Source organism: Fistularia commersonii, chromosome 15, assembly GCF_037954325.1.
Source record: "Fistularia commersonii isolate RoL2024-O1a breed Wild chromosome 15, RoL_Fcom_v1.0, whole genome shotgun sequence".
NCBI lineage: Eukaryota > Metazoa > Chordata > Actinopteri > Syngnathiformes > Fistulariidae > Fistularia > Fistularia commersonii.
The window spans coordinates 11386786-11412438 of NC_141298.1; the positions used below are offsets into that span (position 1 = coordinate 11386786).

General features: G+C 45.6%; 1 protein-coding gene across 2 annotated transcripts in view; it reads right to left on the bottom strand.

Annotated features, from left to right (window-relative positions):
* nlgn2b (neuroligin 2b) overlaps positions 1–25653 on the bottom strand; it is a 51886-nt gene that overhangs the window by 8804 nt on the left and 17429 nt on the right. For both annotated transcript variants that reach the window (XM_086160256.1, XM_086160255.1), the window contains exons 3-5: positions 17317–17370; positions 9476–9625; positions 1958–2143 (exon numbers count right to left, since the gene is read on the bottom strand). In XM_086160256.1, coding sequence (XP_086016382.1) covers positions 1958–2143; positions 9476–9625; positions 17317–17370 — 390 coding nt within the window. The remainder of the gene's footprint in view (positions 1–1957; positions 2144–9475; positions 9626–17316; positions 17371–25653) is intronic.

Sequence of the window (25653 nt, forward strand, 5' to 3'; positions counted from 1 at the left end):
GAAGTTTCTGGAAACCTCATCGAACAAGTAGATCTTTTATACTTGACGTTATACTTTCGCTTAATTGAAATAAAACCGTTAGCACTGGCTTAAGTACTCCATCTTGGTTTATCAGTTGTAATGCAATTACATTCATGACCCTGCAAAAATAACAATGTTAACAAGCATTTCATGTTCAGATGCTTATCGACATATAAGAAGCTGCCTATGAACACTATCACCTATTACAGGTTAATTAGCAGCTTATTAACATGCCACCTGCTGCTTGTTAACATGAGCCGTTTATTATATGTTAATAAGCTGCTTATCAATGTGTAATCAGACACTTATTAACATTATACATCCTGTTACATGTTGATAAACATTTTAACATGCTTGACGTGACTACATGATTTAGTTGGTGCCAAAATAATCAAATAGAGTAATGTAATAAGTGAAATGCTTATTAAAGTGTTACTCAGCAGCTACTTAACATGACACAAAATGCATATTAACATTATACATCCTATTAAATGTTAATAAACACTTCGTAAATTAACTTTAAGATGCGAGATGTGACTTATGTGATCCAGCTGGCGCCAAAATAATCGAATAGAATGATTTAATAATCCTGACCGTGCAAACAAACAACATTAGTAAGCATGTTATGATATTAAAATGTGCATTAACATGCTAATAAACTGCTTAGTGCTAACTGCTAACATGTAATAAGCTGCTGATGCAGATTATGCATCCTATTACGTGCTAATAAACACTTAGTAAATGAACTTGGCGTCAAAATAATCTGGTAAATCCATGTAATAATCATGACCGTGCAAACAAACAATGTTAATAGGCATGTTATTACACGTTAAGATGCTTACTATCATTATGCATCTTATTATATGTTAATAAACATGAACTTAAAGATTCTTGGCATGACTTTACCGCTGAAATAATTGTACATTCAATAAAATGTATAGTTAACAGACGTCCCTGCATGCGGTGATAAATCCAGATGTCTTTCATTTTTTTCCCTCTCTAAAATTCAGAAATAGCCGTCGTATGCCATTATTCACCGCATGTTACGATCAAAAATGTAAGAAATAAATAAAACAATTGATTTTTGTTCTTGCGATCCCTGCCAAAGAGCAGATCGGAAAGAAAAAAAACACACCACGCGTCTTTTTCTAATAATCCACTTTTTGAACCTCAATCAGATTCACTAAGGCGTCAGATTTGGGCGCCGGTCAAACACCTGGCGCCCGAACAGAGGTCGGACGGCCCTTTGCCCAAGATTACACAACCCCGATCAGGATTTAAGGATGGTGCATCGATCGGAGGGATGGGGGGGATTATTAAATCTGGCAACTGTTTTTTTCCCCATCGCCGTCTGCGTCCCTGCTCGGGATCGCTATAGCAACGGCCATTAATCCCTGGAACACGCCGCCGCGCTTGCACGGTGCGTTACGTAACAATAAACATCCCAAGGTTTTTAGCTCTAATTCGGAATTATTTAAGCCGTTGGCGTGCCGTATCCATTCCTAATTCCTGGTCCAGACGGGATTGGGGACGGACGGCATCCCATAGATTACGATGGCTCCCGTTCCTCGAGGTGAGCGGAAGACCCACGGACGCTTTCCAATCCCATCCACAATCTGGATTAATAAAGCGAGATCCAAGACGTGGTTCAGATGATTCAACTTCCTGTTTTCACTTGGATTAAAATCCCGTCGCGTTCCCCTTCGCTTTATTTCGCGACCACACTTCCTGTTGCCCTCGCCACTTCCTATTTCACTTTGAAAGTGACTTCCTTGTCCCGTAATTGATTTTTTAAATGATCCCACGGCAGATCCTGACCCCGTGTGACTCGGCCGCTATGCTAACAGGCTAACGATACACCATCTTGCCATCATCTTGGTTCTCGCCGAGATGGAGGGATCGTCCAATCGAGTGCGAGAAACCGGCGGCGTCTCACCTTCTGAGTGGTGTGATAGGATGAGGAGGTTGACGCAGGCGGCGCCGGCGCCCGAGCCAAAGATGGTAATCCTCTCCGGGTCGCCACCAAAGTTGCCGATGTTTTCGTTGAGCCAGCGCAGCGCCTGGATCTGGTCCAGCAGGCCGTAGTTCCCCTTGGCTGACTGGTCCCCGGTGCTCAGGAACCCTGCGGAGAACCAGAGGTCACACATCGATAAACAGCAAGAACACACACACACTCACACACTTTTATTCCTCCTGATGGTGAATTACTGCACCGCAATACATAATCCTGAGGTGCGTTATAAAGCAAAGGCCGGGAAAATATTTTATCCTTTAGCTAAACTGCGTACTCATGAGATTTGTGGCCACAGGGAGTCTGCAGAGAGAGAGAGGGAAGGCGAGAGGAGAGGAAGAGATTGAATTCCTCCCTCTTTTTCTGATTTTGGGGGTTCTCCTGTAACCTGGAGACGTTGTTTTCGGCCACTTGGGGAAGGTAGATGCGGCGTTTCTACACTAATCAGCACAATGGCAAATCACGGTTTACCCGAGTAAGTGACTGAACTAGTAGTAGTGGGGCAGTGCTCTTGTCTGGAGGGGAATCATTAGGAGAGTCAGTGAAGTAGGAAGTATGGTGGACTGGAGATACAAGAATGGAGCCAAGGCAGCAAGTAACTAAGTCGGTATCAAAAGTCAGTAAGTCTCTCAATAAATCTACATAATTAACTAGACGAGGCAGTGTATAGGTCAGCAAGTAAGTCAGTCACTAAGTATCCAAGTAAGTCAGGAAGTATCGAGGAAAATCTAAGTCATCAACTCGGTGCTGTCATGGGCAGTGCAGTAAGTGTACAAGTCAGCGAGTAACTGAGTGTGTAAGTGTTGAAGTAATTACGAGTCAGACAGTAGGTGAGGCAGTGGTTACTTCAGTGAGTAACCAAGTAAGTCCGTAAGTAAGTCCTAAGTGAGGTACCAGCAGGTACCTGGGTAAGACAGCAAGTAACCATGTGAGTCACTGTCAAAGTAAATCTAAGTTGGCCAGTAGATGAGGCAGTGGGTATGTCACTAAGTAACCCTTCAAGTAACTATATGAGTCAGCATACAACTAGGTAAGACATTAAGTGAACAAGTTAGTAAATAACTAACTCAGTCAAAGTGAGTTGTTAAGTGTCAAAATAAGTCATAGGTGAGTCAGTGGTTACTTCAGTGACTAAGTCAGCAAGTTACTGAGTCGATAGGTCTGCGAGCCGGCGAGTGAGTCGATCAGCGAATCTTTCATTGATTAGCCGAGTCAGCGGGCAGGTAAACAAGTAAACAAGTAAACAAGTAAGGTAAACAAATCAAGTCTGTAAGTACACAAGTACTTGGGTTAAAAATCAGGGGCAAGTGCATCTGTTGTTCTGCAAGTGGGTAAGTCACTCATCCAATATGTCCGTTCGTTAGCACTCGGTAGCAAGTCAAGGCTAGTGAAGTGAGTGCTCAAATGAGTACTTCAGTGAGTACTGGATGGGAGTTTGCCTGTGATTCTCCATCTGCTACATCTGTGAGATCATCAGTTAGCAGGGCTGATAAGCTGATGCTAGCTTAGCGTCCCCTGCTAACAACGGTGACCGATCACTTCGTTGTTTTTAGTAGCTTTTAAATGGTCTGGAACTAAAAAATAAAATGTTTTTCTCAAATCAATTGTTTCAGGACATGTCGCGTGGGGATGTACGAGTCAGAGGATGTTAGACCAGTTTGTTATCTCTGACCAAAGCAGAGTCAGTGACTTGGTCCATAAGTGAGTCCATTCATACTTCTGGAAGAAAATTAAGGGTGCAGGTCGATCAATCAGTTGGTCAGAAGATACACAAGCCAGTAAATTAGTGAGTACATTGGCAAGTAGGCCAGTAAATCACTAACTACATTAGCATTTACACAAGTACGATGGTAAGTGGGTCAATCAGAAAGTACGTGCAGCAGAGGAAGGACATTGGCATGTACATAGTTCAGTCAGGGAGCACATGAGTGATGTAGTACTACGGTACCTCAGTAAATGTCTGAATGCGGCGGTACACGACGGTAGTACTGAGTACTTCATCCACGGCCGAAACAATCTGTTTGGTAGTAAGTCATGCAAGTCTGTTCGGCAGTTTCCAAGACGTGTCTTGCATGAAACGGCAAAACTAACAAAATATTCTTTAATGTTCTCCTAAGGATCTCAAGAGGATCCATGCAGTGCTGAACTGAGGCGCCTCCCAAAGTTCCTCCAATATTCCACGGTTTGCACGGCAGTGAACGCATCATCAGCTCACTGGTTTTTGCTAATCTCTGAGGATGTTATGCATCCCCATCACCTCTCTCTCTCGCTCTCTCTCAAGATATATATATCTATATATGTTTTTTTTTTAAATTATTTTTCTAAGGGGGTTGTAAAGATTAGTTAATGTCAGCCGGCTAAATAAAAGCAAATAAGTGGAACTTTTTCAATTTACAGAAAAGCAAACCAGCACGCGGCACTGCATAAGGCTACATCCAAGAAGCATCAAGTAGCTTCCCCTCAATCCACAGGAATGGACGTACAAGTCACAGAGACATCCAGCCCTTCATCTGTGTTTCTTGGTTGAAGGCTCAGTGAGGGGGCGGAGCCAAACACGTCCGGCGCTGCGGGCGGGAGGCGGGGTTTAACCGGGGCCGGTCAGCTGTCACTCATATTTACCATGACAACAAGGGGAGGTCATGAAAAACATGGTGGGATCTCAGTGGTCCTTTCACACCTGCGTGTGATCGGACCACCAGCAGGGGCAAACACACACACACACACACACACACACACACACACACACACACACACACACACACTCCGAATGCACGGGGAAGCGTCTGCTGTTTGGCTGCTGGAGGACCTGCCACGGTTGCCTGGCAACTGTCCAGGGCTTCCAGCAAAATGACATGGAGGCTCACAAAAGCACTTGCACGCGCACACACACACACACACACACACACACACACACACACACACACACACACACACACAAACTCAAGCAGTGACACATTCAAGCACATAAACAGCTGAATACACTCGTGCACCACACAAAAAAAATGGTGGTGACACACACACACACACACACACACACACACACACACACACACACACACACATAGGGCGCCTGCACGTCCTGGCTGTCTCCAGGGGGCGCGGTGTTCGTCCACCATCGAAGATCTATTGAAGTCAATGGACCCCCCCAAGTTTCCTTCTGATCGCCCCCCCATCTGCTGAGTAGGACTTCCTGCTGACTTTCGTGCTGAGAGCAGCAGTTTGTGAGGCTGAACTCATGCATATTCAAGGCTTCCACGGCCGCGGAGCCGTGAGGAGCGTCGTTAACCTTTGGGCGAAGACGACCACGGCGGCGGGTGGGAAATGATGGGGGGGGCCGTCTTGAAAAAACAAAAAAACGATACATTGGCAATGTTTTGCGGACCAGGATGGCTGCTGGAATCAGCAGCGCAGGAGAGGAAACTTTCAGAGCCGTAAAGCTAGAGGCCGGGAAAAAAACATGGTGGCCGAGCCGGGTCATGCCAGATGTCTCACACACCACTATGTGTGTGTGTGTGTGTGTGTGTGTGTGTGTGTGTGTGTGTGTGTGTGTGTGTGTGTGTGTGTGTGTGTTACAAGGGCAGGTGGGAATAGAAAAAGATTTCCGAGACACGAGACAGGTATAAACAGGAACGTAGCACAGAGTGATGGACGCACGCACACACACACACACACACACACACACACACACATACACACACACACACGCACACTCACACACACCCACACACACATTCTGTGAAGGGCAGATGATGTATTCCCACACAGGAAGGGATCCAGATGCCAAAACTTGGCGAAAACTGGCAATTTACGTTTTGTCTGCCATATATGTAAATAAAAATGGATCTATATATATATATAAATACAAATCTAAATATACATACTTACATATATGTTAATGGAAATATAAGAAATATATAGAAATAATACAATGGAAATAGTGAATGAATAATATGAATATTTTTGTTAGTCATTCATTCATTGTGGTTTCAGGGTCAGGGAGCCAATCGCAGTTGAGATTGCTGCGGGAGGCGGGGCTTAATCGGACCAATCGCCTGTCAATCACCTGTCCGCTCCACCGTTCACGCCGACGGGATCGGTTCGTTAATGGTTGCCACGGTTACCTAAAACATGGCCGAAAGTCCGTGCGCATCGATGTGCATGTTTTCAAAACATAAAACAGCTGTACAAAACCCCGAAAGGAAAAAAAAAAAAATTACAAATTAAAAATCCCGGGACGAGAGGCGGGGCTTCACCCACTCAGCTGTCAATCAACCATCATTCACACCTTCATGCCGACGCCCAATCCAGTGGGATTAATCCACTCAGTGTGGAAAATATTGCACTTCTGCAAGAATGAATGTTCCAGAAGACCCCCCCCCCCACCCCCCCTCCCCTGAGTTCATTAATTACTTAATTAGTTAATTAGTGTGAACAGATGGCAGTGCAGCACAAATCACAAGGCTGCAGCCTGGGGGGGGGGGACCGGAAATGAAAAAAAAAAAAAAAAATCATGTGACCCCTCCTCGCGAGCAGAAACGCGGCGGTTGCCATGACAACGCGTTGATTGAAATGGACGGCCGCAGAGTTGTTCCTCCCTTTTTTTTTTTTTTTTTCCTGAAAGCGTCTTCCGACGGGTTATTTTTAGAATCGCCGTTACCGGCTCCGTTAAAAGCGCTGCGCGCGTCGCACCGGTTCACGCGCACGCGCAGAGCGCGCCCCGCGTCCGCGTTCACGGCTGCCGGTAAAATATTCAGGCGGATCCGGTGCATTATTCATGCGTGCCTTACGCACGCACACGGGGTTGCGCGCTGTCAGGCGGCCATCACGTGCACGCGTGGGAAATCGTGCACACGAAAACACACACACGCACGGCTGCACACTGTTACACACCCTCACATGCACACGAGGAGCGGGAGCAGTATGTCTATGAGTGTGTGTGTGTGTGTGTGTGTGTGCACATGTATGCATGTATGCATGCATGTATGTATGTATGTATGTATGTATGTGTGTGCGTAAATACTGCGCATATGCACGCGCACGCACGCAAACACAGAGGGATAATCGCCTTAGTACAGTAACCCATTTAAAGCATATCAGAGACAGAGGGAGAGGAAGGGAGTGTGTGTATGTGTGAGTGTGTGTGTGTGTGTGTGTGTGTGTGTGTGTGTGTGTGTGTGTGTGTGTGAGAGAGAGAGAGAGAGAAAGACTGTATTCACCCACATCCTGAAAAATATTGAAGACTTAGAGGAATCAAGGACACTGCGTCATCCCTCAGTCACCCAGCAGGAGTCTACACCTGTGGGTGCAGGTGTGTGTGTGTGTGTGTGTGTGTGTGAGAGAGAGTGTGTGTGTGTGTGCGCGCACGCTTGGCGTGCAGAACGAACGTCCAAGTTTTGTTGCCTATCCTAAATCTACCCGAACTTCCGAGGCGCTTTTAGTTTGATAAAAAAAACTGAGCAGATCTGTTTGTTGATCGTAACATAACCTTGGCGACAAGAAGCATCCCATAACCAGGTGCGAAAAAAAAGTAATGACTGAGGGATTCCTGTGCAAAGTTACCGTAGCGACAAGTGCAAAAAAACACCCAAAAGGAGGAGGGAGCACATGAGCACCCCCCAGTGGCGGGGGTCGGTACTGCGGCCTGTTTCGTTGGGTGCACTTGGGTGGTTTCAGCAGGTCTGTTTTCCAGCTGGAAGTTGGCTCTCCGTCGCCGTAGAGGACGGGAAAAAGCGAGGCCACACCAGTCAGAGCTTCCGTGCCCCTCACAGCACCAGTAGGTTTGATCATTTAATTAAAAAAAAGTAGCATTTTTTAAAAAACAGCTGGTATCGAGCGGTGGATCCAAGTTCAGCTCGTCCTTGTCCCCAAGACCCCCCCCCCACACACACACACACACATCCAACCGCCATCGACACTGTCAATAACCCCCTCCACCCCCCCAACCCTCTGCTAACACACCCCGCCAGGCTTGGACGGCGTCCTGGACGATGCTCATCGCTCGGTTTATCATCGCCCCGATATGTTGAAACAGGCCTGATGCAATAAACAGGATCTGATTACCCGACCTGGCAATGACGGACACGGCCCCTGTGTGTGTGTGTGTGTGTGCAAACAACTCCGAAATATGATGCCGAATGTAAACACTGCTTTCCATGCTTGTATTTGCACGCACACACCCATGCCATCAGTGACAAGCTCTGGGGGGAGTATAGACAAGAAACAATTTTAATCCTTTATTAACCCTTTCCCGCCAAGGACGATAATGTTGCCGCGTCAACAGTGAAGAGGCGTCTCAACTCTACATACACACACACACACACACACACACACACACACAGATGGTTGTGGAAGTTTCCCCCACCGCCGCAGCGACAAATTTCCCAAAACCGTGGAATTGGCGAGGCGAGGCTGACGCACCTGTGCCTCCTGCACAATGGTGGGAGTGCACAGGTGCTCTGGCAGCGCAAAAAAAGAAAAGAAATTGTGCGATTTCACAGGAGGGGAAATTAAAAGAAACAAACATGTGTTATTACACATTTATAACATAGGAAGTACACCGTAATAGCAGGTTTGCCTTGGAACGCTGTACTTAAACTGAATTTTAAGGTTCCAGGAGCAAACAGAGGGGCTAATTATGCCGCTCATCACCGTCTAGTAACTTTTCACTTTTCACAGAGGCGCTTACCTAGAGCCCTTTATCTGTAATTCTACTGTTGTGTTATTATTACAATGTTATTGTGTGATCTTCTCGGAATGATCATGAGTCTTCAGTGAAGCTGCTGTCAGGACGGTGGGAGGATGACCCTGGGCGGGTGTTCGGACGTCGCTAATAAAATCCGATTTTTGATCAAATTTTGAATCGAGCCGCCAATGAATCCCGATGCACGAACGCACAAACAAACTCACGGGCTTACAGCGTTGTTGCGTAGCAGTCATGCGTGCTACTCCGTGTTGTTTACATTGTTCACTGTTGTATTTTTTTTTTGCAGTAAGTGATCCCTCATTATGGCTAATGGGGCGGCTACGCTAACGAAGCAAAGGTTTCATGTCTTAAAAGAAGAAAAGCAGTGATTGTTAGCTTGAGGAAATGGCAGACAGCTAGCGGGAGATAGCATTAGCAAGTGTCTCACATGTCAGAGGGCTTAACTTTTGCGTGAAGGAAATGCAAAAGTGACACAAGAAGCGAAAGAACAGCAGAACCAGCAATAATTAAAATTTATTTCTGTATTTTCACCACTAATAAACCCATAAAAAAGTTTTCAAAGAGTGCAGAAGGTTTGCTGGTTCGACGGAAAACTAATAAAATAGCTAACCCGAGGTGCTGCTGCGGTACCGTACTGACTGGAATACACAGGCCTCCCCGCCGGTCATGTGACTTGCAAGATTGAATTATCAGTAAACAGACATGCTGACGTCTTTTTTTTTTTTTTCCTCTGCACTCACCCAGCACGCCGAGCCGGTAGTTCATGGTGACAACGATGACGTTCCCATAGGCGGCAAGGACGCTGCCGTCGAACATGTTCCCTGAGCCCTCCATGTAGGAGCCGCCGTGGATGAACAGCATCACGGGCTTCTTGCGGCGATCACGGATGTCTGAAAACAGGAGGCGGGGAACAAGTCTCCGTCGTTAGCACGTCAACAACCATATTTGCTTCACAATTGTATCATTAACGGTGTTACAGACAATGGCAGACATAGGCAAGTAACTATGACATTACCTGTGCAAAAAAAAAAAATAAATAAAAAAAAAAAATATATATATATATAGATGTACTAATGAAACAAATAATGAAATAATTGAGGTTTTTTATATTTATCTACTTTTTAGCAAAAGGCAGACTTCTGAAGGAAAAGAAGTGTACAGTGATCCCTCTCTATAACGTGGTTTACTTTTTACGGTTTCGCTACTTCACGGATTTGCATCGTGCATTGTGTTCTGCATTCTGATTGGCTAAAAAGTCACTCGCTTCTTCTCTACCTGTGCGTCAATAACGTTGCGGTTTAATATGTACACGGATGTAAAACAGCTTGCCAAATTTACATTACGTACGTGCAAATTCTCTTGCAATTTCGAGTTTCTCCTAAAGCCATAATGTTGACAAAATGCTCTGGACCGAAAAAAGCACCTGCGACAGGGCCCAAAAGGCAGCGGAAGATTACATTACATTACATTACATTTGGCAGACGCTTTTATCCAAAGCGACTTACAATAGAGACTTACAATAAGATGCTATCTATCGCAGATAAAGTTAAACTTCTGGACATGCTAAGGGAAGGTAAAAGCTATGCGGCTGTAGGTCGGCATTACAGAATCAAAGGATGTTCCATTCGTTCCATAAAGAGGGAAGAAAAAAACAAAAGGACAACAGCAGCAATAAGTTTTAATAAGGATGCAATGCATAATAGAGTATTTAATTGTATAATAATTGTAAAAAAAAGAAATAAAGGTTTCTACTTCACGGATTTCACGGGTTCTTTTTGGAAAGTAACCCCCGCGAAAAACAAGGGTATACTGTATATATATATATTTTCACTATATACCAGGGGTCCCCAAACTTTTTCCAGCAAGGGCCAAATAACTTTATCCTTCTCTGATGGGGTGCCGGGCCAGTTTGTAACAAAAAGTGTGACGATCCCAGAGGTGTCTAAAGGTAAACATTTATTGATTTCCAGAAAGCCACATATAACCAAAAAATTAACGCTCTCTGGGATCTTGACAGGACAAAAAAAAAAAAAAATCAGAAAATAAATAATAACATTATTAATGAAATAAATAATAACCAAATAATCCTTTTCAAGTTTTTCACAGAAAAAAAGACCGGATAAGGCGCAGACTGCAGAAGGGTGGACTTGAACGTTACGTTCAGTGCGTGTGCAAGTCACGATTATATGGCCAGAATCAAAAAATATATCATAATGCATCTCTGGTATTGTTCAGGGGCGGGCAAAATATGGAGGCGGGACGTAGTTTGGGGACGACTGCTATACACTATATATTATACATCCAAACGTAGACAATTTCTAAATTGGACATTACAAGACCATAATTAACTTTTTCTTTGTATGCCACAGAAAACTGATGAGATCTTAAACATAACCCATTATCTGCTGCCAATCAAATAGTGAATAAGCTACTCTGTAGGATTCATGTTTGCAAATCTGAAAAATACTTCAAATCCATCAAATTTCGTATAAACATATATACAAATATATGTCATTCTGTATAGATCGGGGGTGTCAAACTCATTTTCACCGAGAGCCACATCAGCATAATGGTAACACACATGTAACGGCCTTTCTTCAGCCACATTAAAGCTAGCTTTCACTGCAACACTGTTTTTGGATGCGGCTTTCGTGAACACATTCTGCTGCCATCGTAGTTTGGCTTTTAATACTTGGACAATTTGTTTTTCTGGAAGGTTCACTTTGGCATACTTAGCTCCATGTTTGGTGTCAAAATGCCCACATAGATTATACTCTTTGACAACCGGCACTGCCTCATAACACAAAAGACATACTAGTTTTCCTCCTTGAAGCACAAACATGTAGTCACCTTCCCATCTTTTTTTGAAACAGCTTTCCATCTGCATTAACTTTTCTCTTCCTGGACATTTAGGGATTATTTGTATTTCCCAATTCCACTTGTTGAAAATGGCATCAAAATAGATAGACTGCGATCTAATGGCGAGATGGCGTCACTTCAAAGGTGACATAATCAGATAAGATAAACTGTATTAATCCTCATAGGGGATATTCTTTTGTCACAGCGGCATAAGAGTTATGTCAAAAACTTAAAAAGTAAAATACAATTTAAATAGAAAGACAGACGACAGAAGATAGCAAGACATCCATGAAAAATTAGACAGCAGCAACATCAGGGATAACAATGGACAATATAAAGGGTGAAAAAATACACAACCAGAACTAAAGGATGAGACAGATTGTGGAAGCGGCACAGATGCACCTCAGGCCATCCAGACCTCTGTTGTACAGCCCGACGGCCGTGGGCATAAAGGGGTGTGAATTCGGCATGAATTGTGGGAAATGTAGTTTATGGTCAATCCACATGTTTGACTTATTTATTTTAAGACAATCAGCCCTTTTGCGACGTTCCCATGGGCCACATAAAATGATGTGGTGGGACACATTTGGCCCGCGGGCCTTTAGTTTGGCACGTGTGCTATCGATATATTTCACATCCATCTCATTTTGTATGCATATATACTGTATATATACACACACACACAGATACACACACACACATATATATATATATATATAAATATATATATATATATATATATATAGAGAGAGAGAGAGAGAGAGAGAAAGATACATGTGTCATTCTGTATATATATTTCATAATTACGTCAATCTCTGTGTATTTATATATATATATATATTCATACAGGATAAGATGGATATCATAGATATCATTCTTAATAGGTTAATATGTGTGTATTTATGACATTCACATCATGTGGACCTTATATATTAAATGTTTTATCCATGTCCGGCATGTGTATATATATATATATATATATATATATATTCTTTTTGGCCCCCGTGTTGCTACTGTGACACATATATATGTATTTATATAAGGTGTGGATTTGCTTTGCACGTTGTTAACATCCAGGCTCCACTAAAAGTCCGAGTGCATTGTGGAAATGTCTGACTGGAGAACGGAGCTGCTCTGTTTCCATGGAGAGACTCCCGACATCTGCGATGCGTTCAGGGACGGGCGGCTCGTGATGCAACAGGTTTCTCCATTTGCACCCACGGCGACGACGCGAAGCTGCCCTCTGGGTTAAAAAAACAAACAAAAACAAACCAAAAAAAAAAAAAAAAGAAAACCCGTCCACCTGCGGCTGCTTACTGCCGTCTATTAAAAACAAATATAATAAAAAAATATCTCTTCTCACCCCCTGCTTCTGGACTGTGATGGTACCTTCCAGAGCCCCCCCCCCTTCTTCCTGAATGGTGCAGCCCGTTCTGATGCCCTCTCTGTTATTGGTGTCTTTGTGCCCATCAGTGTGTTGCTATGGTTTGCTCTGTCAGCCTGTGTGTGTGTGTGTGTGTGTGTGTGTGTGTGTGTGTGTGTGTGTGTGTGTGTGTGTGTGGGGGCGCGCGCACCCCCTCCCTCCCCCCCTGGCGTCTGTGGTACGGTCTGAAGCGCGGATGGGGGCCGAGGTTGGCGCGGCCCAGTTAGCCTGCGTGTCTGCTCAGGCCCTGTGGATAATTGGTATGAAAGGCAGACCGAGTGGAAACATAAATAACAGCCACAGCATCTGTTTACCCTGATGAGCTAAAGCACTCAGAGATGGGGGGATGGAGGGATGAGAAGGAGAGATAAAAGGGTGTAGGATAGAACTGAGGGGAGGATGAAAATAGGGCAGAGGAGGAGGAGGAGGAAGGGGGGGTTCATGACGAAAAAGCACACGGGTGGAGGAGAAAACGCAGGATGTCACAAACGAGTCACGGAGGAGAGCTAATGAACTTACACGGGAGCCGCACCGCGTTCACACGTTTGTGTGTGTGTGTGTGTGTGTGTGTGTGTGTGTGCACACGAGCGCGGGCACGAGCACCGGGGACACACGGCTCTTGCATAGGCAGCTGCGATGCCGAGTCGCCATGGAAACTGCTTCCTCGCTAATAGAACTGCACCAGCCATTCCATCGCACCGGCTCGCCCGAAAATGCCTGTTGCCTTGGTAACGGATTCCGCTCACGTCGCGCTCCGCCCGCCCGCCCGGGCGCCGCCACCTGAAATCTCAGGTTTGCGCGATGGCGACGGCAAGGCCCGCGTCACTCGGCGAGGACTCGTGTCCGGCGGCGTCCGCGAGGCGTCGGCTGATGTTTGTGTGACAGGAAAATAAAAAAAAAAAAACGTAAAGCTGCTGCTTCCCTCCTCTTCCTCTTCCTCTTCTTCCTCCGGCTGATTTCCCGGCGGACGTGTCAACAAATTCAATTATCCCGCCGTTAGCGGGAGGCTGAGGAGGAGCGGCGTCCTCGTCGTCATCTTCGTCGCCCCGGTCGATGCGGCGGTCGTCAGCGCGAGTCATCATCGCCTTCGTCGGCGTCAGCGTCTCCATCGTCCGCTTCGCCCTCATCATCATCTGCATCATCTTCATTACCATCGTCGTCAGCTTCATCAACAAGATCAGGTTCTCCTTCACCCTCTGTATCTCCATCATCTTCATCAACGTGATCATCTGCATCACCCTCATCATCATCATCATCTTCACCCAGATCATGCTTTTCAATCACCCTTGGTATCTCCATCATCTCAATCATCCTGATCATCTTCTTCATCGATCTGATCATGTTCTTCATCACCCTCATCATCATCATCATCTCCATCATCCTCATCATCTTCATCACCCAGCTCACGTTCTTCTTCACCAACGGTATCTCCATCGTCTTCATCAACACAATCATCATCTCCATCATCCCCATTCTCATCACCCCACTCATGTTCTTCTTCACCCTCATCATCATCATTATCATCATCTTCACCCAGATCGGGTTCTTCAATCACCTTTGGTATCTCCATCATCTCAATCATCCTGATCATCTTCATCGATCTGATCATGTTCTTCATCACCCTCATCATCATCATCTTCTCCATCATCCTCATCATCTTCAACAACAAGATCACGTTCTCCTTCACCCTCTGTATCTCCATCATCTTCATCAACATGATCATCTGCATCACCCTCATCATCATCATCTTCATCACCCAGACCACGTTCTTCTTCACCAACAGTATCTCCATCGTCTTCATCAACACAATCATCTCCATCATCATCTCCATCATCCCCATTCTCATCACCCCTCTTATGTTCTTCTTCACCCTCAGTATCTCCATCACCCTCATCATCATCATCATCATCATCATCTTCACCCAGATCATGTTCTTCAATCACCCTTGGTATCTCCATCATCTCCATCATCCTGATCATCTTCATCAATCTGATCATGTTCTTCATCACCCTCATCATCATCATCTCCATAATCCTCATCTTCTTCATAACCCAGCTCACGTTCTTCTTCACCAACGGTATCTCCATCGTCTTCATCAACACAATCATCTCCATCATCCTCATTCTCATCACCTTCATCACCCCGCTCACGTTCTTCTTCACCCTCAGTATCTCCATCACCTTCATCATCATCATCTTCACCCAGATCAGGTTCTTCCATCACCCTTGGTATCTCCATCATCTCAATCATCCTGATCATCATCTTCATCGATCTGATCGCGTTCTTTATCACCCTCATCATCATCATCTCCACCATGAACGCCTCCTCCTCCTCCTCTAGTTTTGTTTTAATTGTATAATTTTTCCTTTTTAGAGATAAAACTACATTTTTATTGTTGTTCATTTGTTTTAATTATTCATTACTTTAGCGCGCCGAATCCGATCAGCCTGCCGACGATGCGTTCAAGGACCTTTCATGACAAAAACATTGGTTTCTGTCATCCGTCCTTGGGGCAAAAAAAATAAAATTAAATTAAATATTGACTTGTTCCACCGAGTATAATTAAATTTGGTGCATGCTCACAATAGTTACAAAAAAAATTTTTTTTAAGTAAAACGATAAAATTCTACAAAATAACCAGTTGGCATTTGGCATGAGGAAAAAAATATGGGTTTGATAAAAAAAAAATATAGATGAGAAAAATATTAACATGGAAGGTATTTTTTGTGTTCTGTCCTGGAGATGAAAGTAAGATTACGTAACAAAAATAAAATAAAAACTTAAAATATAAAACTTGAAATGAATTAAAATTTAAAAAATATGAAATGAGATCTAAGAAAAACAATATTTTTCCAATTTTATACATATTTTTATATACAGAATTGACTGATTTGGTCGTTTTGAAACTATAACATTATAAGCTATGAAGATGCTAAAGATGGAGGTGGTTGCTTGAAGCATCAGCCTCCCATCTCCTCTTCCTTCTCCACCTTCACCTCCACCTCCACCCTTCTTCTGCAGGATCTCACTTATACCGCCCACTCCAGTTCCTCTTTCTCCTCCATCCTGTTCGTCCTAAACCCTCAAGGACCTCCACGGCTCCTCTCCCCCATCACCTTGCTCCTCTCTAGGTCCTCCTCACCACCACACCCTTCCTCACACTGAGGAGATCTAGTCGTCTGATTGGCTGCATCTGTCTCTTTACAAAACATGGCAATTAGAGACACAGGGAGGAGAGGGTTCACTATTAAACACACACACACACACACACACACACCCGTGCATGTGCAAATCTACGCCTAACTGCATTTGCCAGTTTGTGTGTGTGTGTGTGTGTGTGTGTGTGTGTGTGTGTGTGTGTGTGGTCACGTGCTGGGGAGCAGATGCAGCGTCCACAGATCCACTAGAGAGAAGGAGCAGCTTCGTTAACGTTTCTGTTTGAAGTTTCCGGCTCTTTCTTTCTCCCCTCCGTCAGAAATGGCCGCCACTCTCTCGCCGCCGCTTCTCAAACGGCATCGACCTCTTCCACTCACTTCCTGTTTGCTTCCCACTTCTTGTTTGTTTTCCCACTGACATCCATTTTGTTTCCCACTGACATCCTGTTTGCATTTCAGTAACTTCCTGCTCGTCTTTCCGTGACTTCCTGTTTGAACTCCGGTGACTTCCTGTTTGCATTCCGTTGACTTCCTGCTCAACTTCCAGTGACTTCCTGTTTGTTTTCCAGCCACTTCCTGTGCCTTATCCAGTGACTTCCTGTTTGCTTTCTAGCGACTTCCTGTTTGTTTTCCAGCCACTTCCTGCTCCTTTTTCCAGTGACTTCCTGGTTGCATTTTAGTGACTTTCCACTCGGCTTTCAGTGACTTCCTGTTTGAACTCCAGTGACTTCCTGTTTGCTTTCCAGCCACTTCCTGCTTCATGTTCGAATGACTTCCTGGCCTTTTTCTGGTGAATACCTGTTCTTTATCCAATGACTTCCTGGTTTTCTTCAGGTAACTTCCAGCTTGTATTCCTACGACTTCCTATTCGTCTTCCGGTGACTTCCTGCTTGTCCTCTAGCAACTTTTTGTTTGCCTTCAAGTGACTTCCTGCTCACTTCAAGGTCTACTTCTTTGTGTCCCAATGACTTCCTGTTTGTCTTCCAGCAACTTCCTGCCCATTTTTTAGTGATTTCCTGCTTGTCTTCAGGAAATTTCCTGCTACTTTCAAAATACTTCTGTACTTCCTGCATCTAACATGAGCGTGTCCAGTCCAGGAGAAAACAACAACAACAACAACAACAACAACGTGGAATCCACCTACCTTCATCCCTTGGCCGGTTCATTGTAGATTCATCATTCTTTTTTGTGAGTGGACCTGAGATGGAGAAAAGGAGGGGGGGGACAGACAAATTTAAAAATAAGATTACATTTGTGAATAAATAGAGAAATCACTGAACATATTAAATGTTACGCAGCAGAAAATAACATTATGAATGACCCCCCCCCAACGTCACCCAAAACGGACCAACCGATGTTCCCACACTGCCTGCATGTTTTCAGAAATACGTCGATATATACTTTTTTTGGATAGGGACCGACTGGAAGGTGCCCAGTGATTTGAGGGGATGCTGCTGTCTGGTTCCCATGGTAACACAGCAGCTCTCAACAGGAGGCGACATCAGGGGGGATCGTCTTCGTCCGAAATCATCAAGAAATAAAGATGGCGCGCAGGTGGGTTAGCTCGTCTGAAACCAGGGGCTAACAGTAGAAAGCATCCGCTCCTGGAAACCAGCAAAAAACACCTTGGACTTCCTGTTCGGGCCAAACAGCATTGACCTCATTGCGATCTCGCCATACAGCTTCCTACGGACCGGCATGGATTGTTTCTTCCTGGCTAGCTATCTAGCCAGCTAGCTGTCCTCACCAGTAGACTTCACCTTGGCTGATCCAAGCCAACTCTCTGCTCTGTCATTAGCCATTAGCACGTTAGCATCAAGTGGCACCATCCTGATGACGGCACCTCCCGGAACGTACCTTCAGTCATTGCGCCGTCTTGCAACCAGCGGGTTAAGCAACTATGTTGGAGGTATCTAGCACGACAGCTCTACCGCTACTACTTCCTGTTCTACTTCCTTATTTGTAAGTAGAACACATTTTCAGGTGTTTCCCTCATCAACTGACGTGCCTGCATTATGGGTCAAGTCGACATTTTGGACGCATATCGCTCTCCGGTCTGCTGTAATGCCAGTTCACACCGGCAAACTGACGCTAGCTAGCTAGCCTCACTAGTAAACAGCAAAGGAGGGCAGCGGGAATGAGTTAGCGCTAACGTGTAATATTGAGTCCGTCTTCATTTTACTTCCTGCCCTTTTGGAGGCGGTCAAGTCATTGCGGAATGAACCGTCTTGACAATTGGGGTGTAAACCTCCCCTGAGGTCCCGAGGGCAGGGTGAATAAAAAATTAACCAATGAATGACATCGGACATGTTTTGCATTGTGTTCTGATTAAAATGACAATCTTGTTTTTTTTTTTTTTTCCCCGCCCCTGTCAACCATTAAAACATTTCACTCGCGGCTCTTCCTCGCCGGCCACTCGGACGCCCCGGCGCCAGAGCGCATCACGGCCAGCGTCGGGCCTCCACACATCTGTCCGGATGCTCCAACTCCAAACAACATGGCCGTCTGAGGAGCCTCCCGGATGTGAGAAGTTAATCTTTTCCGTTAATGGAAAAATAAGAGATCGATGCCGAATGGATTTCCTGTATCCCGCCGCCGCCCCACGTGCAGCCGATCCAGAGGGAGCGGCTCAGCCGGGTCGAGACAGGTAGGCAGGCCGGTAATGGATAAAGAGGCGCATTAGCCCGCCGCCGTGTCAGCACTTACTGGCCGCTCCTCTGACGGCCACACCTCCACCCACTAATGGAGGCCACTTTCATTTCATTTCTCCTAATGCCTCATAAAGAGATGGGCCGAGGCGGGGATCGGATTTCCCTGAACAACAGTCGGAATGTGCTAAAGAAAAATCATCAGATTGTTCGGAACAACCGTCTGGAGCTCGGAGGCGTGAAGGGGTCAGGGGTCGCAGGCCAGCAAGAAGGCTCTATGTATGGACATGAGATTGACAGCTGACATATCCAGGTTAAACCCCGCCTCCCAACCCAATACCGGCTGGCATCGGCTTCGTCCCCAACACAAGATAAGCAGTAAGCTCAGGGAATATTTAAATTATCGTAAATTACGGCATATAAGCTGCTACTTCTTTCCCATGCCTTGAAAACTGCGGCTTTCACAAAAATGCGGCTAATTAATGGATTTTTATCGGGTAGTTAAGCTAGCTTCCTTCCGCCAACACCGTCAGAGTGGACAAATTAAACTGTTTTGGCAAACCCATTCGCATTTACGATAACTCTTCAGATCGGCCAATTTGCGCAGAAATTCATTTAATGCTACTTTCAAGTTGAAAGCGATCAGTCTGGCTGTCGCAGAAGGAAATAGAGCTGCTGCACATAAGTTCGGTATCTGTTCTGAAAAAAAACATTTGCATTATGTACTGGTAGTTGTAGAGGTTATGTACACTTATTTAATTAAAAGTTTTCAAAAAAATCTTTCCTGTAACTGGGTTAATATTTCATGTTTCAGCCTTTAGACAATTGCAGCTTACTTATGCACATTTCTTTTAAAAAGTAGTAGGTGCGGCCTATATAAAGGTCTTCAGAAAGGTCTTCTAGAATTAACGTTAAATTAGTCTTTCGTTAGCGCTGAACGTCATAAATCTTACTTCATCTTTTAGAATATTTCTTTTTTGTATTTTCATACTATTTCATTTTATGTCACATTTTTGTGGATAAGACCCTTTAAGCATGGCTTGTCTAAAGTCCGGCCCGTGGGCCAAATGCAGCCCATGTTCAAATTTAAACTCGCCCGCAGCCTCTGTCATAAAATCAATAAAATCTAACTCGGTCCAGCGGTCTGTTTTTCTATTTTGAATTTTTGATCTGAGTCTAAAATCAAAATGATGACAGACACTGCATTTCTCCTTTTTGAAAAGGAGTCATGCAAGGATTCATCTGGCCCTCAATGTTTTGTACTTTTGAATAAAATCACTACTAGTGTTATTTTCCTCTTCACATGTTTTGAAGTTCATACTGAGCATTTCATAGTGTTTCAAATGAACCTAGATATATATAATCTTTTTCAAGACAGATTTTTCCCTCATTTGTGTTGTGTCAAGGCATGAAAAGTATGCCATTTGCAATAAAAAATGTCATGAAATAGTTCATTTGCATTTAATGTTAATGGTTCAAATAATATCAGGCTGAATCTTTGCAAAAAGTTTGGACACCCCTGCATTAAGCTCTTGGACGATTTCCAATCGTCTCTTTTTTGAAACCGCAGACGGCATTTTCCTGGAATCGACGACCAGAAAAGTCGAGTTTTCCAATAGAATTAAAAAAAAAAAACCCGGATTAATGAGGCCCCAAAAAAGTGAACCCTAAGTAAGACTCAATTTCCGTTTCCAGGCAAGTTGGTCGGTTGTTACAAGACAGAACGGCATCTGATTGGTTCTCGTCATGGAGGCTCACAGGGATCTCACGCTTCTTCATTCATTCATTCGAGTTTCTAATCGCATTTTGGGGGGGCGGGGGGGGTTCCACCTGTCAATCACAAGGTCACACACAGCAACATCCAAACATCATTTGCACCCACGAATGTTTCTGGACTTTTGGAGGACGGCGAAGAACGTTCGGAGAACCCAGGCAGGTTTTCCGTTCACCTCCGCCCAGAAGTAGAACGCACGGGTTTTGATCCCTCGCTCTCGGGGGGGGGGGAAGGGGGCGACGTGTCTCCTGACGATGTTTGTTGCCATGGTTACCCGAAATGTGACTAAAAGTCACTGGGGATTGGATTCGGGTATGCGGAGCTGTAGCCACCGAGATCCGCTCCCCGTTCATCCCTATGGACTTTTTTTTTCTTTTTTCGGTTATTTTTGTTGCCACGGTAACGCAAAACCTATCCCGGGAAAGTCAGCCATATTGAAGTATTGTACGCAATAGATGCTCAAGGGGATATCAGAGGGAGCGATGTGCAGGTTTTCGGAACGCCACGCAGCATGAAGTGTCCGTCAGCAAAGGACGCCATGCACGCCGTGATGTAATTGGCCAGCGCTTGGAGGATTGGGGGCGGTCCCAGCGCTGTTCCACCTAACGCGGTTCCGTCCCTGGGCTCGCTCCAGCGGGCCGGCGGCCGGCGAGCAAGCTGCCTGCCGTCCCTCTCCATTTCCCCGCCGCGGTAAACGGGACGGAGCTGCAGTATGTCATGTCCGCCGCCGCCCGCCCGCTTGACGAGGTGTCAGACATGCAACCCCCCCACTCCACACACACACACACACACACACACATACACACACACCTCGCCACCGCCGCCTTCCTTCTCATCCTCCAGCACCATCTACGCCTCCACCACCGCCGCGCCTCCTGAAATATGGTTTTTAATAAAGAGCAGACACAGTAAATGGCTGCTCCAGTGGTAATAAAAATGAAGGATCTCAGGGCCTCTGGTTGAGGTGAAGAAACGCAGGCCGGCGGAACTTCAACCGTGAAGAGCGACTGTTTTTATTCACAGGAGGGGCTATTTTTTTGTTTTGGAAGTACAAGTGCAGTGGAGCTCGCGGAGGTGATTCTGGAGCAGGAAGCAGATACTGCAAGTGTGAAATCTTGGTGTAGGGAAGTACAAAACCCGGCCAAGTATGGCAGGGATTCAAACGTGCCTGGCCGCTAGCCGGTTAGCGACAGTCAAATTAAGGCATCACTGTCATACATGGACTTAATTAGCAGCCATACTAGTCAGTCAAGTCCAAACACAGAGACATACAACATTTGCCCCCTGGGCTATTTAGGGTCTGCCTTGAACTTCCTGTATGTGGACTGTGTTGAGGAACCTGGAGAACCCCGAGGAACCACACAGACACGGTGATAACATGGACACTCCACTCACAAAGACCTTCTGTGGGAATCCAACCAGGGACCTTCTCGCTTCTGTTACAGAAACGTCTGATTGTATTTCCCGATAAAAGCGATGAGGGCTCCGGTGTCTTGTGGTATCACTAAGCGCCACGACCGGAACACGATCTGGGATCCAGAGAGCAGGAAACACTGGAGACCCGAACTCCTAGCATCTGGTTTAGCTATCATCTGATTAGCTGTTGGCTGATCAGATGTGACAAATTCAATCTGGTGGGATAATGGTTTCTGAGTTTAGAAGAGGAAGTACTTTCAGGCCTGGTATCTGACGCCATACCTGCAGTACCACAGCTCGACCACTATGAGGACGTTGAACAGCAACGGCATCACGTCCCGTTGAGAACGCAGACGCGGCGGTCCAATGCTGCCAACTTTATTAGCGGCTGTAACTCCAGCTGCCTTTATTTGCTAAAGGGGGAAAATGTGCATCCGACTTTACGATGTAGAAATCAATCCTCGCCTCCATTTGATCGGAATTTGGTGTCACCCCGCCCCTTCCATTAAAAACCGCAAAAAAACACGGCGCATTATTATCGACCGGGCGTCGCATTTCTGTAATAATCGCGAGTCATGGCGTCTAGCACCCGCAGGGAGGTGGGTAGTGAAAAATACAGCGACGGGAAGCGATGCTTCCACCCCACGCTCATCGTCTTTCTCCCAGACAGCTACAAGAACCTGTCCTCAGGGGAGGACATCAGGTCGGCGTGAGCGGTGACCCCCCCCCGCACCCCCCCAAGGCAGTCCGGTGACGGATCTTGACAAGTGGAAAGACACCACATTTGTCCATCGTCTCTCCCGGGACCAGCGGCGAACACTTTTTTCCTTGACTGTTTGTCAAGCGTGGGATTTCGGCAGCGCAACTAAGGCTAATCGCAGCTCTGCTCAAGCTAAAGAACAAAAAATGAATCGGGCATTTGCTGTCATTGGGTATTTAGCAGAGATACACTTGTTGTCACCCGACCACTTCCTGGTCCCAATGCTAGCTGCTGTTTAGCAGTGGCTAGCGTTAGCGACATGCCATTCTTTGCATTGCAGCAATGATGTCTCTGAGCTATCTGTGCACAAATAGGTATAAAAACCCAGCAGCGTCAATAAAGCTGAAGTGGATTTTATACTTAAATGATCTCCTGCGGGGACAGCAGGTCTAGCGTCATAGCAACGTATCTTGTTTACAAACTTTGATGAGCAGAACTCCATGACTGCCTAAGGTCACGGGGTCATGGTCTGCACAACGCTGTTCGTGCAGGGACGGCGGGCTGTGGTGACATGGCGAGGTATTTGAAGTAATTTGTGAATCAATTTTTAAATCTTTTTGAAATCTACAGATGATTTACATTTTTTTTATACAAAAATGATTGAACCCATCTGCTCTCAAGTTTGGGTATGCGGACTAAGAGACGGACGCGTCACGTATGGAAAATTCAACTTTTCGGACCCAATCAAAAGACAGATGAAGGTTGAATGTCCTCGCACAAGGACTTGGCTAGAAGTGAGCTTGATGAGAAGGTTGAACCCGAAACAAGAGAAAAGAGGAGGAGGGAACAGTACAGAAAAGAGTAGACTGGAGTATGAGATGGTCATCGGAGGCTCACTAACCCTCGGACGAGCCCATTATTTTTGGACCTGCTCTGCCAATTAGCATACTTAGCATATTGTACGTTTAGCATGGAGAGCTCCGCTTTGTTGGTGCTCCCCCACCTGCCCGTTTGCGGCGCACCGCACGGCGTTAACATCGGGAGACGACCGACAGCAACCTGTTCTCTTTTTTCTTCTTTTTTTTTTTTTTTTTTCATTTTCAGATTTTACATTCTGTTTTGGGCTAATTTCCCCCCCAGAGGCCCCAACAAGGTTGCGTTTGGTGATTTATTGTGCTTCCCCCTCACCTAGCACTGCCACGCTACGCTAATATTAGAATCCTCTAATTACCTTGTTTTTTTTTTTTTCATTTTGACCTCGTTAAAAGTGAGGGAAAAGTATCAATGCAGGCGCTTCACGTTTCGAGGGAGCTGGGAGGTAGAGGTAGGTTTGATCTTAATTTCTATTCAATCGAAACGTACCCGAGGCTCATATGTGCAACAGATCCAGATCTGGACCGGCTCCATGTTTATCGGGAGTGATCTTAATTTTGATTCTGGGTTGAAAGGGGGCGGGGCTTAAACCCCACAGGTCAGCTGTCAAGGGTCTCGACTTGTATGCTTCTTTCAAAAGCACTTTATACTAGATCACGTTCACCCATTAACATACCGAGCCAGGCCATTGGGAGCAACTAAGGGGGTTTTGTGTCTTGATCAAGAACAGGTGCCGGGATTGGAACCGCCAACCTTCTGATTGAATGTCCGATCAACCCACACATCGAACCCTTCACTCCTTCATTTGCACCAGCTGACAATGAGTCTTCAATTAAACTGCTGGTTGTTTTTTGGACCCTGGGAGGGAAATGGAGAGCCTGCAGGTGGGAAGAACATGGAGAGAACCTGACAGGATCGATCGTAATTTCTATCTTAATCCTCTAACAAGAAAAAAAAAAAAAATTCGTCCTATCAGCCAGCACATACAGCGCTCCAACATCTGGGAGACGTATGCTCTGGGCCCGCATCAGACGATGATATCTGCAGAGTGATACATCACTCCAGTCTCACAGCCGGCATCTGCTTCATCCTGTTCTTCGTCACAGACACAAACCCGGCGGATCTAGATTCTGACAGGACCAGGTTAAGTCCCGCCTCCAATGTCAGCTGGGATTGTTTCTGAACACCCAAGAAAAAGCAAGAGCACTGATAGATTATAGTACATTTACTTTATAGTAGTTTTATAGTAGTTGAAGTAGTTTTTTTTCCTTCTAGAATGTTCAAATAATGATCATTGTCGGGTGAAATGTTGTCTTCTGACAGACCTAACGCTAACCCTAAATTCCTCTTTTGAGGGTCCAGAACAAAAGGAAGCGGGCGGTACAGCGGCGGGAGCCGTCTCCCGGCGGCAAGGACACTCGCGGGTCGAGAACTGACCCTGGCTGTCAGGCAGCGACTGGGGCGACGAGCACATTCATTTTGGGCTGTCATTTCCCCGGGACTGACATTAATTAGTGGAAACGCCTCGGAGCCATGGTTCGTCGTAGCGACACCCAGGCTGCCATTTTAAGTGGAGGACATCAGGGTACAAATAAAAAAATTTAAAAAAGGTTGATTTTATTCACCTCTTTTAAATGGAATTACGAGCCGATAGGATACAATGCTAGACCCGAGGGAGGCTCTCGCTGTCATTGCTGTGCGATGTGATGCTACGCTAAGCTAACGGGCTAAATCACTGGTTTTGGGACAAGTCAGACCTCCATTTTCAAACGTACCAGAGGCGGAGGAGCTCTTAGCATCTTTAGAATGAACAAGAGCATGTAGCCAATGGCCGCTGACCCCGGGCCAGGAGGCGGGGTTTCACCTGGACGTGTCACATGTAGAGACGTCCAACCATTTGCTGGCTGGGTTCACACCTACGGGCACTTTAGAGTCTTCGATGACTCCACCGACCGACCTCTGACCCCACAGCGCAAGCTAGCAATCTTTCACCATTATGCTGGATTAATGCAACATGCAGCCATGCGGGTGGGACTGCTACAACACAACACTGTCTGATTGGATAAGAAA